Consider the following 14,567-nt stretch of genomic DNA (forward strand, 5'->3'; position numbering starts at 1 on the left):
TGGTGACCCTCGGACTATCCTTGATCGGACTTTGCTGGCTTTACCTTGCACTAAATGTTATTCCCTTATAATGTATCTGTACACTATAGATGGCTCGTTGCTTTTCATATATTGTCTTTCCGAAACATTGTCTATACATATAAAATTATAAAAGGATTGGACAAGCTAAATGCAGGTAAAATGTTCCCAATGTTGGGCGAGTCCAGAACCAGGGGCCACGCACAGTCATAGAATAAAGGGGAGGTCATTTAAGACTGAGGTGAGCAAAAACGTTTTCACCCAGAGAGTTGTGAATCTGTGGCCATTTGGGACTGAGATGAGGAGAAACTTTTCCACCCAGAGAGTTGTGTGAATTTGTGGAATTCCCTGCCACAGAGGGCAGTGGAGGCCAAGTCACTGGATGGATTTAAGAGTGAGTTAGATAGAGCTCTAGGGGCTAGTGGATTCAAGGGATATGGGGAGAAGGCAGGCACGGGTTATTGATAGGGGACGATCAGCCATGATCACAAAGAATGGCGGTGCTGACTTGAAGGGCCGAATGGCCTCCTTCTGCACCTATTTTCCACGTTTCTATGTTTCCGCTTACTGGATAGCACGCAAAGCAAAAGCTTTTCACTGTACCTCGGTACACGTGACAATAAATTTAACTATCTAACCTCCCCCCCCCCCCCCCCCGTCCATTCTGTCTTGAGGAATTTTCGGGATGAGATGGGACTTTTTGGAGGAATATGGGCGCAGTGGGAGGGGCGGTAGGTCAACGTTCTCACTAGGGCCCTATACAACTGAAGAAGGACCAGAAAATCTCACAAGGCCGCGAGAAACCACAGTGAATTGTGGAAGCAGCCCAGACCATCACACACACACAAACCAACCTCCCTTCCATCCATCGCCTCCATCTACACCTCACGCTGCCTCGGCAAGGCCAGCAGCAGCATCGCGGATCAGTCTCACCCCCCGGTCACCCCTTCCCCTCCCCTCTCCCATCGGGCAAGAGGTACAGAAGTGTGAAAACGAACGCACACACACACCTCCAGATTCCAGGGCAGTTTCTTCCCGGCTGTTATCACGCAACTGAACCGTCCTCTCACCAACTAGAGAGCGGTCCTGACCTCCCATCCACCTCATCGGAGACCCTCGCACTACCTTTAATCGGGCTTGACCTTGCACTAAACGTTATTCCCTTTATCCTGTATCTGTACACTGTGGACGGCTCGATTGTAATCATGTCCAGTCTTCCCGCTGACTGGATAGATAGCAGGCGACAAGAAAGCTTTTCACTGTACCTCGCTACACGGGACAGTAAACTCTGTCCGGGGTTTCAATGCATTCGACCAGGGGGAAATATGAGGGGAACTCGTTCCTGGAACCAAGAGGAGGTTAGTTAGACAGGTCGGCTTAATAGAAAATTACCGAAAATAATTCAAATCGATTATTTACAAAAATGATATGTACAATGCAAAACAATGCACAGAAGAAAACACACTCTGGTGTTCGGCAGATCATCAGGTCCAGAGGATTTATAACATTAGCTATTCTCCAATCAACAGGAACTGATCCTGAATCTATTGAACATTGGAAAAATGATCACCAATGCGTCCACTATTTCTAGAGCCACCTCCCTGAGGACTCTGGGATGCAGACCATCAGGCCCAGGGGATTTATCATTTCGGGTCGAGACCCTTCTTCAGACTAAGAGACAGTCGATCTTGTTAACTCCCACAAAACTGAAAACCCCCCAACTTATATTGGAAATCCGATAATATATAGTGGTATACGAACATGGAAACAATTAAAAATGACTTTAAAATTGGACAATTTATCACTCCTTCTCCCCATTGTAAATAATCCTTCATTTAAACCCTCTGTGTTGGATAAAGGTTCTGTACAATGGAAAAATTATGGCATTAAAAAGGTGGGACATCTTTACAGAAAAGGCATTTTTCTTTCATTTCAGGAGTTACAACAGAATTATGGATTACATTCCAATACATTTATTTTAATATTTACAACTTAGAGATTATGTGAAATCACATACACAAGGACATAGAACTAGGGAGCCTGATGAATGTTTGTATAAACATCCTAACACAGAAAAATTAATATCTCACATTTATAATATTATTTTAGACAGTGAGGTCCCGCCGATGGAACTATATAGACAGCATGGGAAAATGAATTAGGCCAACCTATAATGAAAGATATTTGGGATGAAAGTCTACAACATATACATCAATACTCGTTAAATGCCAGACATTCTTGAATACAATTTAAAGTACGATATAGACTGCACTACTCTAAAACAAATTAAATATATTTTTTCCGAATATTTCTCCCACCTGTGACAAATGTCAATATTTAACCATATAACCATATAACCATATAACAATTACAGCACGGAAACAGGCCATCTCGGCCCTACAAGTCCGTGCCGAACAACTTTTTTTCCCTTAGTCCCACCTGCCTGCACTCATACCATAACCCTCCATTCCCTTCTCATCCATATGCCTATCCAATTTATTTTTAAATGATACCAACGAACCTGCCTCCACCACTTCCACTGGAAGCTCATTCCACACCGCTACCACTCTCTGAGTAAAGAAGTTCCCCCTCATGTTACCCCTAAACTTCTGTCCATTAATTCTGAAGTCATGTCCTCTTGTTTGAAACTTCCCTATTCTCAAAGGTAAAAGCTTGTCCATGTCAACTCTGTCTATCCCTCTCATCATTTTAAAGACCTCGATCAAGTCCCCCCTTAACCTTCTGCGCTCCAGAGAATAAAGACCTAACTTATTCAACCTTTCTCTGTAACTTGGTTGTTGAAACCCAGGCAACATTCTAGTAAAGATTTAGAAGCTAATTTAACTCAAACTTTTGTAAACTGTACACACATTAAAAATATCTGGACCAATATTTAAAAATATATATTTCTGAAGTTGTTAATATCCAATTGGATCCTGATCCAAAACTAGTAATATTAGGAATATCAGAACAAAGCCTAAAACGTACAACAAACCAAATAAATGTCCTTGATTATAATATAATAATTGGGGGGAAATTAATATTAACATTTTGGAAAAGTCCAACAACCCCCACAATTAAAATGTGTATTATGGAGATGTCTGACACCTTCCATTTGGAAATAATTAGACTTAGAAACATAGAAACATAGAAAATAGGTGCAGGAGTGGGCCATCGCCATTCAGCTTGATCATCGCTGATCATCCAACTCAGTATCCTGTACCTGCCTTCTCTCCATACCCCCTGATCCCTATAGCCACTAGGGCCATATCTAACTCCCTCTTAAATATAGCCAATGAACTGGCCTCAACTACCTTCTGTGGCAGAGAGTTCCACAGATTCACCACTCTATGTGTAAATAATGATTTTCTTGTCTTAATTGACAAATCAGAATTATTTATTGAATTATTTGAATATTGAATGGCGGTGCAGGCTCGAAGGGCCGAATGGCCTACTCCTGCACCTATGTTCTATGTTTCTATGTTTCTATATGGTCTCCATTTATTGATTTTCTGAAAGGGAAAATTGGTCCAGAACGGAAGCTTGACTGAAACTTGAATCCAGGATTGGATGAATAATTACATGTTATGTTCAACGGACCTATCTCCAAAATTGTGTTATTGGTGATTGATTTTATTTTATTTTTATCCCTCCCTTCTATCTATAGCTCTATCTTGCAAACAAAAATCAATTAAAAAAATTGATAGAAGCTGTGTTAATATGTCACTGATAAACAAATCGTGTTTTGGTTATGATATGTATATGCTTCTAATTTAAAAAAATATATATTTTTTAAAGTTGTGACCACTGCCCAGTCCATCACCGGCTCTGACCTCCCCACCATCGAAGGGATCTATCGCAGTCGCTGCCTGAAAAGGTAGCCAACATCATCAAAGACCCACACCATCCTGGCCACAAACTTATCTCACCACTGCCTCCAGGAAGAAGCCCTATCTTCCCTCACAAAAATGGCACTACTACTACTGTATGTACGTATATTTCTTTATTGCTCATTATATTCTATGTTCGCTCTTCTGGGGGAGAATCTAACTGCATTTCGTTGTCTCTGTACTGTACACTGCACAATGACAATAAAGATTGAATCTTGAATCTGAATCTGAAGGTACAGGAGCCTGAAGACTGTAACGTCCAGGTTCAGGAATAGCTACTTCCCCACCGCCATCAGGCTATTAAACACAACATCGAATAAGCTCTGAACTCTGAACTGAAAAGATTATATTAATATTAGTTATTTGCACTATATTATTTATCGAACGTTTTCATGTTTTGTCGCTTCCCCCGTTATATACAATGTTTACATATTCACATATTCAGTAAGTAGGAATTTCATTGTCCCATCCGGACATATGACAATAAAACGCTCTCTTCTCTCTCTGGATTAAAGGATACGAAGCTCACTTGAGCATCAACAGACTGGGGGTAAATCATTGACAATGAACATGGTCAAACTCACCGAGTGCCTGCAGTGTTATGGTCGCTGAGGCTTGGCCGCCGCCAACTGCAGTGAGTGTCACTTTGTAATCCCCGCTGTCCGACTCGTTCACCGACCTCAGTGTCAGCGACCCGCTGGTGAAGTTTAAATCCAGCCGTGACGTGTACTCAGCAGGGATCGACGGGTTTGTTCCGATCCACAAGACGATCCTTTTCGATTTGAAATTCCAGGTTCCATCTTGGATAGCACTGGACGGCCGCACCGTGAACTCCGCGTCTCCCCCGATGGGGACATTTAAGTTGCTCTTTTCCAGCACGATGGTAAATCCCTGCGACTCACCTGAGGATGAGAAACGGGCGTGAGAGCGGGGAAAAGTTTGCAAGTGATAGGAGCAGAATTAGGCCATTCGGCCCATCAGGGCTACCCCGCCATTCGAGGCGGTCAAATGTGACACATTCCCCGCGACTACAACAGACAACAGACAATAGGTGCAGGAGTAGAGGCCATTCGGCCCTTCGAGTCAGCACCGCCATTCAATGTGATCATGGCTGATCATCCCCAATCAGTACCCCGTTCCTGCCTTCTCCCCATATCCTCTGACTCCACTATCTTTAAGAGCCCTATCTAGCTCTCTCTTGAAAGTATCCAGAGAACCGGCCTCCACCGCACTATGAGGCAGATAATTCCACAGACACACCACTCTCTTTGAGAAAAAGTGTTTCCTCGTCTCCGTTCTAAATGACCGACCACTTATTATTAAACTGTGTGTGTGGCCCCTGGTTCTGGACTTCCCCAACATCTGGAACATGTTTCCTGCCTCTAACGTGTCCAAACCCTTAATTATCTTATACGTTTCAATAAGGCCCCCTCTCATCCTACAATGCCGATCTGGTATCTACCTGTCTCTTCTCAACTCACCCGCATGCCTTTGGTTTAAGAATGCAGAAGGCAGAATGGAGAGAGGGTCCAGAGGAGGTTTACAAGAACGATCCCAGGAATGAGTGGGTTAACGTACGATGAGCGTGTGTCGGCTCTGGGCCTGTACTCGCTGGAGTTTAGAAGGATGATTGGGTAGCTCATTGAAACTTCACCGAATAGTGAAAGACCTTGGATAGAGTGGATGTGGAGAGGATGTTTCCACTACTGGGAGAGTCTAGGACCAGAGGGCACAGCCTCGGAATAAAATGGCGTTCATTTAGAAAGAAGACGAGAGGGAACTTATTTAATCAGAGGGTGGTGAATCTGAGGAATTCATTGCCACAGGTGGCTGTGGAGGCCAATTCAATGAATATTTTCTTGAGGCAGACACAGAATGCTGGAGTAACTCAGCGGGTCAGGCATCATCTCTGTGGAGAACGTGGACAGGTACAAAGTGCTGGAGTAACTCAGCGGGTCAGGCAGCATCTCTGTGGAGAACGTGGACAGGTACAAAGTGCTGGAGTAACTCAGCGGGTCAGGCAGGCAGCATCTCTGTGGAGAACGTGGACAGGTACAAAAGCTGGAGTAACTCAGCGGGAGAGGCAGCATCTCTAGAGAGAAGGAATGAGCGAGGTTTCGGGTCGAGACCCTTCTTCGATTTTACCAGCATCTGCAGTTCTTTCTTACACAGATTTTTTTTTAAGGCAGAGATACATGAGTGTGGCTGTCAGAAGGTGTGGGGACGAAGGCAGGAGAATGGGGCTGTGGGGGAGGGAAAAGTAGATCAGCCATGGCTGAACGGCGGAGTAGACTTGATGGGCCGAATGGCATTATTCTGCTTTTAAAACCTGCGACCGTATGAATTAGCTTGAGCTAAAAAAAACACAAAAAGCTGGAGTAACTCAGCGCGTCAGGCAGTGTCTCTGGAGAGAAGGAATGGGTGACGTTTCGGGTCGAGGTGACTGAGTTAGGTTAGGTGACTGAGTTGGGGTGGGGTGGGGAGTGGTCGGTAGAAACACTGGTTCTGTTAGTAGAGTCTGAAGAAGGGTCTTGACCCGAAACGTTGCCTATCCTAACCCGCTGAGTTATTCCAGCACTTTGTACCTGTCCACGTTCTCCACAGAGATGCTGCCTGCCTGACCCACTGAGTTACTCCAGCACGTTGTACCTGTCCATGTTCTCCACAGAGAAGCTGCCTGGCCCGCTGAGTCACTCCAGCACTCTGAATCTGTTTTTTTTCTATTTGTAAGGCAGCATCGACAGTTCCTCTGATCTCCACGCAAACGGGTGTTAAATCCCAGTCCACTTACCTGTTAACACGAAGAGACAAACGAGGAGCGCGGTGAGCCGACAGTCCGCCTTCGGGACGGAGCAGCGCCTCTCTCCGTAGCCAGCGGGGAGTCTGAGCCGCGGTTGCTGCCGCCGCCGCCCAGATCACCGCTCTCGCCCGCGTCACAGGAGGCGGGGAAAGCTCGGCTCAGCTGATCACAAAACGCAACGGCACGTTGATCAGAGAGAGAGAGAGAGAGAGATAGACATACAGACAGAGAGGGAGAGGGAGAGAGAGGGAGAGAGAGGGAGAGAGAGGGAGAAGGGGTGAATGAAAGACTCACTGTGTGATCCAGATTCAAGGATGTGTCTTCCCAGTTTCCCGGCTGGTGGCCGATTAGGAAAAGGGGAGATGCAACGAGGGCTGGGTGTCATGGTACACCAGTCATTGAAAGTATGCATGCAGGTGCAGCAGGCAGCGAAGAAAGCGAATGGTATGTTAGCATTCATAGCAAAAGGATTTGAGTATGGAGATAAGGCAGGTACAGGATACTGAGTTGGATGATCGCCCATGATCATATTGAATGGCGGTGCAGGCTCGAAGGGCCGAATGGTCTACTCCTGCAAACTATTTTCTATGTTTCTATGTTTCTAAGTATAGGAGCAGGGAGGTTCTACTGCAGTTGTACAGGGTCTTGGTGAGACCACATTTGGAGTATTGTGTGCAGTTTTGGTCTCCTAATTTGAAGAAGGACATTTTTGCTATTGAGGAAGCCCAGCGTAGGTTCCTGGGGTGTCCTGGGATGTCAGGACTTTCATATGAAGAAAGACTGGATGGGCTCGGCTTGTACTCGCTAGAATTTAGAAGATTGAGGGGGGATCTTATACAAACTTACACAATTCTTAAGGGATTGGACAGGCTAGATGCAGGAAGATTGTTCCCGATGTTGGGGAAGTCCAGAACAAGGGGTCACAGTTTAAGGATAAGGGGGAAATATTTTAGGACCGAGATGAGAAAAACATTTTTGACACAGAGAGCGGTGAATCTGCGGAATTCTCTGCCACAGAAGGTAGTTGTGGCCACAGTTCATTGGCTATATTTAAGAGGGAGTTAGATGTGGCCCTTGTGGTTAAAGGGATCAGGGGGGTATGGAGAGAAAGCAGGTACAGGGTACTGAGTTGGATGATCAGCCATGATCATATTGAATGGCGGTGCAGGCTCGAAGGGCCGAATGGCCTCCTCCTGCACCTATTTTCTACGTTTCTATGTTTCTATGTTTCTATGTTTCTATGTTTCTATGTTTCTATGTTTCTATGTTATCAGGCAACTGAATCATCCTACCAAAACCAAAGATCTACTATCTACGTCACTGGTGACCCTCGGACTATACTTAATCTGACGTTGCTGGCTTGACCTTGCACTAAACGTTATTCCCTTTATCCTGTATCTGTACAATGTGGACGGCTCGATTGTAATCATGTACAGTCTTCCCGCTGACTCGATAGCAGGCGACAAGAAAGCTTTTCACTGTACCTCGCCTAACGGGACAGTAAACATAAACTGGTCACAGTTTAAGGATAAGGGGGAAATCTTTTAGGACCGAGATGAGAAAAACATTTTTCACACAGAGAGTGGTGAATCTGTGGAAGTCTCTGCCACAGAATGTAGTTGAGGCCACACAGTTCATTGGCTATATTTAAGAGGGAGTTAGATGTGGCCCTTGTGGCTAAAGGGATCAGGGGGTATGGAGAGAAGGCAGGTACAAGATGCTGAGTTGGATGATCATATTGCATGGCGGTGCAGGCTTGAAGGGCCGAATGGCCTACTCCTGCACCTATTTTCTATGTTTCTATGTTTCTCTGTTTCTATGATAGACTGCCAGATTCAAGGACAGTTTCTTCCCAGGCAACTGAATCATCCTATCAAAACCAAAGATCAAAACTTAATTGGTGGCCCTCGGACTATACTCGATCGGACTTTGCTGGCTTGACCTTGCACTAAACGCTATTCCCTTTATCCTGTATCTGTACACTGTGGACGGCTCAATTGTAATCATGTACAGTCTTCCCGCTGACTGGATAGATAGCAGGCGACAAGAAAGCAGTTCACTGTACCTCGCTGCACGGGACAACAAACTGAAATAACACTAATGCCCCTGGCCCACTTTGGAAACCTGAACGGAAACCTCTGCAGACTTTGCGCCCCACCCAAGGTTTCCGTGCGGTTGCCGGAAGTTGCAGGTGGTCGCCGGAGGTTCCATGTTGTCGCCGGAGGTTGCAGCTGGTCGCCGGGGGTTGCAGGTCGCCGCCGGAGGTTGCAGGTGGTCGCCGGAGGTTGCAGGTGGTTACCGGAGGTTGCAGGTGTTCGCCGGAGGTTGCAGTTGGTTACCGGAGGTGCAGGTGATTGCCGGAGGTTGCAGGTGGTCGCCGGAGGTTGCAGGTAGTGGTAGCAGGTCGGGAGACTGACAAAAACCTCCGGGAACATCCGGGAACCGCACGGAAACCTTGGGTGGGGGGCAAAGTCTCCAGAGGTTTCCGTTCAGGTTTCCTAAGTGGGACAGGGGCATAAATCATTGATTTGTTCCATATCTCTCTACATCACCGTCTATATCTCTCGTTTCCCTTTCCTCTGACGCTCTGTCTGAAGAATGGTAACGACTTGAAATGCCACCCATTCCTTCCCTCCAGCGATGCTGTCCGACTCGCTGAGTTACTCCAGCGTTTTGTGTCCTTATTCCGCGCTCAAGGATGAAGGTTCCCAATAACATCGCCTCCCACAGCGGTCCGGTTCTTCGGACAACAGCGGCGACCACTGGAGGAAGGTTGCTACTGCAGGGACAGGTACAAAGTGCTGGAGTAACTCAACGGATCAGACATGCAGCATCTCTGTGGAGAACGTGGACAGGTACAGAGTGCTGGAGTAACTCAGCGGGTCAGGCAGCATCTCTGGAGAACATGGATGGGTGACGTTAAGACCCTAACCCAGCCTCAACTACCTCCTCCGGCAGCTCGTTCCATACACGCACTGTGTGAAAAAGTTGCCCCTCAGATTCCTATTAAACCGTTTCCCCTTCACCTTGAACCCGTGTCCTCTGGTCTTCGATTCCCCTACTGTGGGCAAGAAACTCTGTGCGTCTGTCTACCCGATCTATTCCTCTCGTCATTTTGTACACCTCTATACGATCACACCTAATCCTCCTGCGTTCCAGGAAATATAGTCCCAGCCCTGCCCCAACCTCTCCCTGTAGCTCACACCCTCTTGTCTGCCAACATCCCTATAATTTTTTTCTGAACCCTGTCAAGCTTGAAAATATATTTCCTATAACACGGTGCCCAGAACTGAACACAATATTCTAAATGCGGTCTCACCAACGTCTTATACAACTGCAACATGACCTCTGCATCTGTGGAGAACATTCACGGGTGATGTTCCGTGATGGTGACCAACTTCAGACTGATTTTATGAAGGGGGGGGGGGGGGGGGGGGGGGCTGGATGTGATGTCGACGCAGGAAGGTAATTCTTGCTATTGAGGGAGCCCAGCGTAGGTTTACCAGGTTAATTCCCGGGATGGCGGGACTGTCATATGCTGTGAGAATGGAGCGGCTGGGCTTGTACACTCTGGAGTTTAGAAGGATGAGAGGGTATCTCATTAAAACATATAGACATATGTTTAGGCCAACGGTAAACATATAGACATAAAGCTTTGCTTGCAGCAAGTAAGAAGGCCATTACCAGGCAGTGGATTAATGGGAAAAAGTCCAAAACAGGAACAGTGGTTAGAAATTGTGCGAGACATCTTTACTATGGAGAAATTGACATATTCCTTGAGAGTCAAGGAGAATTCATTTGAGAAGATCTGGGAAAAATGGACTGTTTATTTGAACCATGACACCAATTAGATAAATGCCGAGCTAGATATGGGAAGATTGTGTTATATAGAACTAGATGGTATGTTTGTATGAATATTGAATTATCTCCAGATAACTAATCGATGTAAGGTTTTTTCGTTTTTAATTTGGTAAGTGAACCACACGGTCTTATTCCAATTTGTTTATTTATTGAATCCTTTTTTTTCCCCTACCTATTTTTAATTTTTATTTTGATTGCTGTTGTTCTTATTTGGTTTTATTTATGGTGATGGTGTTGCACTGTTTTGTATATGTCTCTGAAAAATCAATAAAAATTTAAGTAAAAAAAAAAAAAGAATCTAGGAGGTCCTTCTGCAGTTGTACAGGGCCCTAGTGAGACCTCACCTGGAGTATTGTGTGCAGTTTTGGTCTCCACATTTGAGGAAGGACATTCTTGCTATTGAGGGAGCCCAGCGTAGGTTCACTAGGTTAATTCCTCGGATAGCGGGACTGACATATAATGAAAGAATGGGTCGACTGGGGCAAGAATGCACTCAGTGGGCAGAGGGGCGAGTTTGCGTACCTCAGTACCTCCCTCGCTTGCTTGCTGTACACAGATGGGGGGGTGGGGGGTGTTTGCGTGTAGATACGGCATGAGGAACAGATAAATTAATCTACAGCCACCATCTCTTCTGTTTCCTCTTGATAAGAGTTCCTTCCTCAAGTCACAGAATGCAAACGGAACGGGAGGGAGAAGGGGGAAGGGAGGCTATCAATGCATCGACGCACTCTGCATGGACACAGGCCCTTCAGCCCAACTCGTCGATGCTGACCCAACTTGCCCCATCTATGCGAGTCCTTCATTGCCAGAGGATTTGCGTTTAGGAGCAAGGAGGTCCTACTGCAATTGTACAGGGCCCCAGTGAGACCACATATGGAGTATTGTGTGCAGTTTTGGTCTCCAAATTTGAGGAAGGACATTCTTGCTATTGATTCAATAAGATCCCCTTTGATTTTATTTCATTCTTCACATGTTTAAATTATAATGTTTTATTTTTAATTGTCTACTGTATATCGTGTTGTTACTTGCGAGCGGAGCATCAACGCAAATTCCTTGTATATGTACATACTTGGCTAATAAAAGTTATTACATTCAATTCAATTCAATTTGGGAAAAGGGGAAGTGCAACGGAATCTGGGGGGTCCTTGTTCATCAGTCTATGAAAGTCAGCATGCAGGTACAGCAGGCAGTGAAGAAAGTTGGGCTTTATAATAGGGGGAGGCGCGCATAGGAGCAAATAGTTCCTTCTGCAGTTGTACACGGCCCTGATGAGACCACACCTGTAGTATTGTGTGCAAGTTTTGGTCCCCTAATTTGAGGAAGGACATTCTTGTTATTGAGGGAGCCCAGCGTAGGTTTACAAGGTTAATTCCCGGGATGGCGGGACTGTCATATGCTGAGAGAAAGGAGCGGCTGGGCTTGTACACACTGAGTTTAGAAGGATGAGAGAGGATCATATTCAAACATATAAGATTGTTAAGGGTTTGAATACGCTGGAGGCCGGTAACATGTTCCCGATATTGAGGGAGTCCAGAACCAGGGGCCACAGTTTAAGAATAAGGGGTCGGCCATTTAGAACGGAGACGAGGAAACACTTTTTCTCACAGAGAGTGGTGAGTCTGTGGAATTCTCTGCCTCAGAAGGCAGTGGAGGCCGATTCTCTGGATACTTTCTGGAGAGAGTTAGATAGAGCTCGTAAAGTCACCCTGCATTCTCATAGCATCCTCCTCACAGTTCACACTGCCACCCAGCTTTGTGTCATCTGCAAATTTGCTAATGTTACTTTGAATCCTTTCATCCAAATCATTGATGTATATTGTAAATAGCTGCGATCTCATGAGAGGGGATCTAATGGAAACCATATACAATTCTCAATGGATTGCACGGGCGAGATGCAGGAAGAAAATGTTCCCCATGTTGTTGGAGACAAGAACCAGGGGGTAACAGTTTAAGAGTAAGGACTGAAATGTGGAAAAAATGTGTCCACTAAGGACATTCTTGCTATTGAGGGAGTGCAACGTATGTTCACCAGGTTAATTGTCGTTGTGCAGTGTACAAGAACAGAGACAACGAAATGCAGTTAGCATCTCACGCAGAAGTGCGAACACATAAATAATGTTACAGTAAATGTATCTATGTTTATCCAGTAGCAGAAGTGCAATTTCCGGGGAGGGAGATCATTCACTGGGGGGAGGAGTGTCCGGGGGGGGGGCGGGTGGAGACTGGCAATCACCAAGGCGTAGAGTTAAGTAGGGAGGACATTCTTGCCATAGAGGTAGTGCAGAGAAGGTTCACCAGACTGATTCCTGGGATGGCAGGACTTTCATATGAAGAAAGACTGGATAGACTCGGCTTGTACTCGCTAAAATTTAGAAGATCGAGGGGGGATCTTTTAGAAACTTATAAAATTCTTAAGGGGTTGGACAGGCTAGATGCAGGAAGATTGTTCCCGATGTTGGGGAAATCCAGAACAAGGGGTCACAGTTTAAGGATAAAGGGGAAATATTTTAGGACTGAGATGAGAAAAACATTTTTTTACACAGCGAGTGGTGAATCTGTGGAATTCTCTGCCACAGAATGTAGTTGAGGCCACTTCATTGGCTATATTTAAGAGGGATTTAGATGTGGCCCTTGTGGCTAAAGGGATCAGGGGATATGGAGAGAAGGCAGGTACAGGATACTGAGTTGGATGATCAGCCATGATCATATTGAATGGCGGTGCTGGCTCGAAGGGCCAAATGGCCTCTACTCCTGCACCCATTGTCTATGTTTCTATGTTTCTATGTAACAGCCGCAGGGAAGAAGCTGTTCCTGGACCTGCTGGTCCGGCAACGGAGAGACCTGTAACGCCTCCTGGATGGTGTGAGAGCAGTCCTTGGCGTTGCTGAGTGCCCTTCGCAGACATCGCTTGCTCTGGACAGACTCAATGGAGGGGAGTGAGGAACCGGTGATGCGTTGGGCCGTTTTCACCACCCTCTGAAGTGCTTTCCGATCGGAGACAGAGCAGTTGCCATACCATACTGTGATAAAGTTAGTAAGGATGCTCTCGATGCTGCAGCGGTAGAAGTTCACCAGAATCTGAGGATAGGTTGACTGAGCTTGTATTCACTGGATTTTAAAAGGATGAGAAGAGATCTCATTGAAACACATAAAATTGTTAAGGGCTTGGACACGCTAGAGGCAGGAAACATGTTCCCGATATTGGGGGAGTCCAGAATCAGGGGCCACAGTTTAAAAATAAGGGGTCGGCCATTTAGGACTGAGATGCGGATAAACATTTTTCACCCAGAGAGTTGTGAATCTGTGGAATTCTCTGGCACAGAAGGCAGTGGAAGTCAATTCACTGGATGTTTTCAAGAGAGAGTTAGATTTAGCTCTTAGGACTAACGGGAGCAATGCATAATGGGTGGGTGGGTGGAATCAGAACTCGGGTACAGATTTTGGAGCCCCTGTACATTAGATTGTTAGATTTTCTGCCACAGAGGGCGGTAGAGGACAATCCACTGGTTGAATTTAAAAGAGAGTTAGATGGAGTTCTAGGGGCTAGTGGGGTCAAGGGATATGGGGAGAAGGCAGGCACGGGGTACTGATTGTGGATCATCAGCCATGCGAATAGCGGTGCTGGCTCGGAGGGCCGAATAGCCTACCACTGCACCTATTTTCTCTGATTCTCTGTGTCTATCATGTTGGACATCGGTAGGTTTTTGCCAGGGCCTATTTCCGTGTTATGTGGCTCCATACAACATCTCTGCCATGGGACTACCATCTACTATTCACGGGGTGACGTGCGAGCGGCCACAAGCTGTGTCCGGCTATTGCGATACATTTCATAGAAATATAATAATAATAATAATAATAATAATAATAATAATAATAATAATAATAATAATAATAATAATAATAATAATAATAATAATAATAATAATAATAATAATAATAATAATAATAATAATACATTTTATTACGGACTCAAGGTCCAGACAAGGGGTAACATTACA

At 45.5% G+C, this 14,567-nt stretch overlaps 1 protein-coding gene across 1 annotated transcript in view; it reads right to left on the reverse strand.

Moving 5' to 3' along the window:
• LOC116969131 (carcinoembryonic antigen-related cell adhesion molecule 2-like) overlaps positions 1-8,216 on the reverse strand; it is a 55,679-nt gene extending 47,463 nt beyond the window's left edge. Inside the window, exons 1-3 of the mRNA XM_033016069.1 lie at positions 8,193-8,216; positions 6,700-6,805; positions 4,493-4,810 (exon numbers count right to left, since the gene is read on the reverse strand). Coding sequence (XP_032871960.1) covers positions 4,493-4,810; positions 6,700-6,805; positions 8,193-8,216 — 448 coding nt within the window. The remainder of the gene's footprint in view (positions 1-4,492; positions 4,811-6,699; positions 6,806-8,192) is intronic.
• Positions 8,217-14,567: the final 6,351 nt, after the last annotated feature.

This window comes from Amblyraja radiata, unplaced genomic scaffold, assembly GCF_010909765.2.
Source record: "Amblyraja radiata isolate CabotCenter1 unplaced genomic scaffold, sAmbRad1.1.pri S109, whole genome shotgun sequence".
NCBI classification, from domain to species: domain Eukaryota; kingdom Metazoa; phylum Chordata; class Chondrichthyes; order Rajiformes; family Rajidae; genus Amblyraja; species Amblyraja radiata.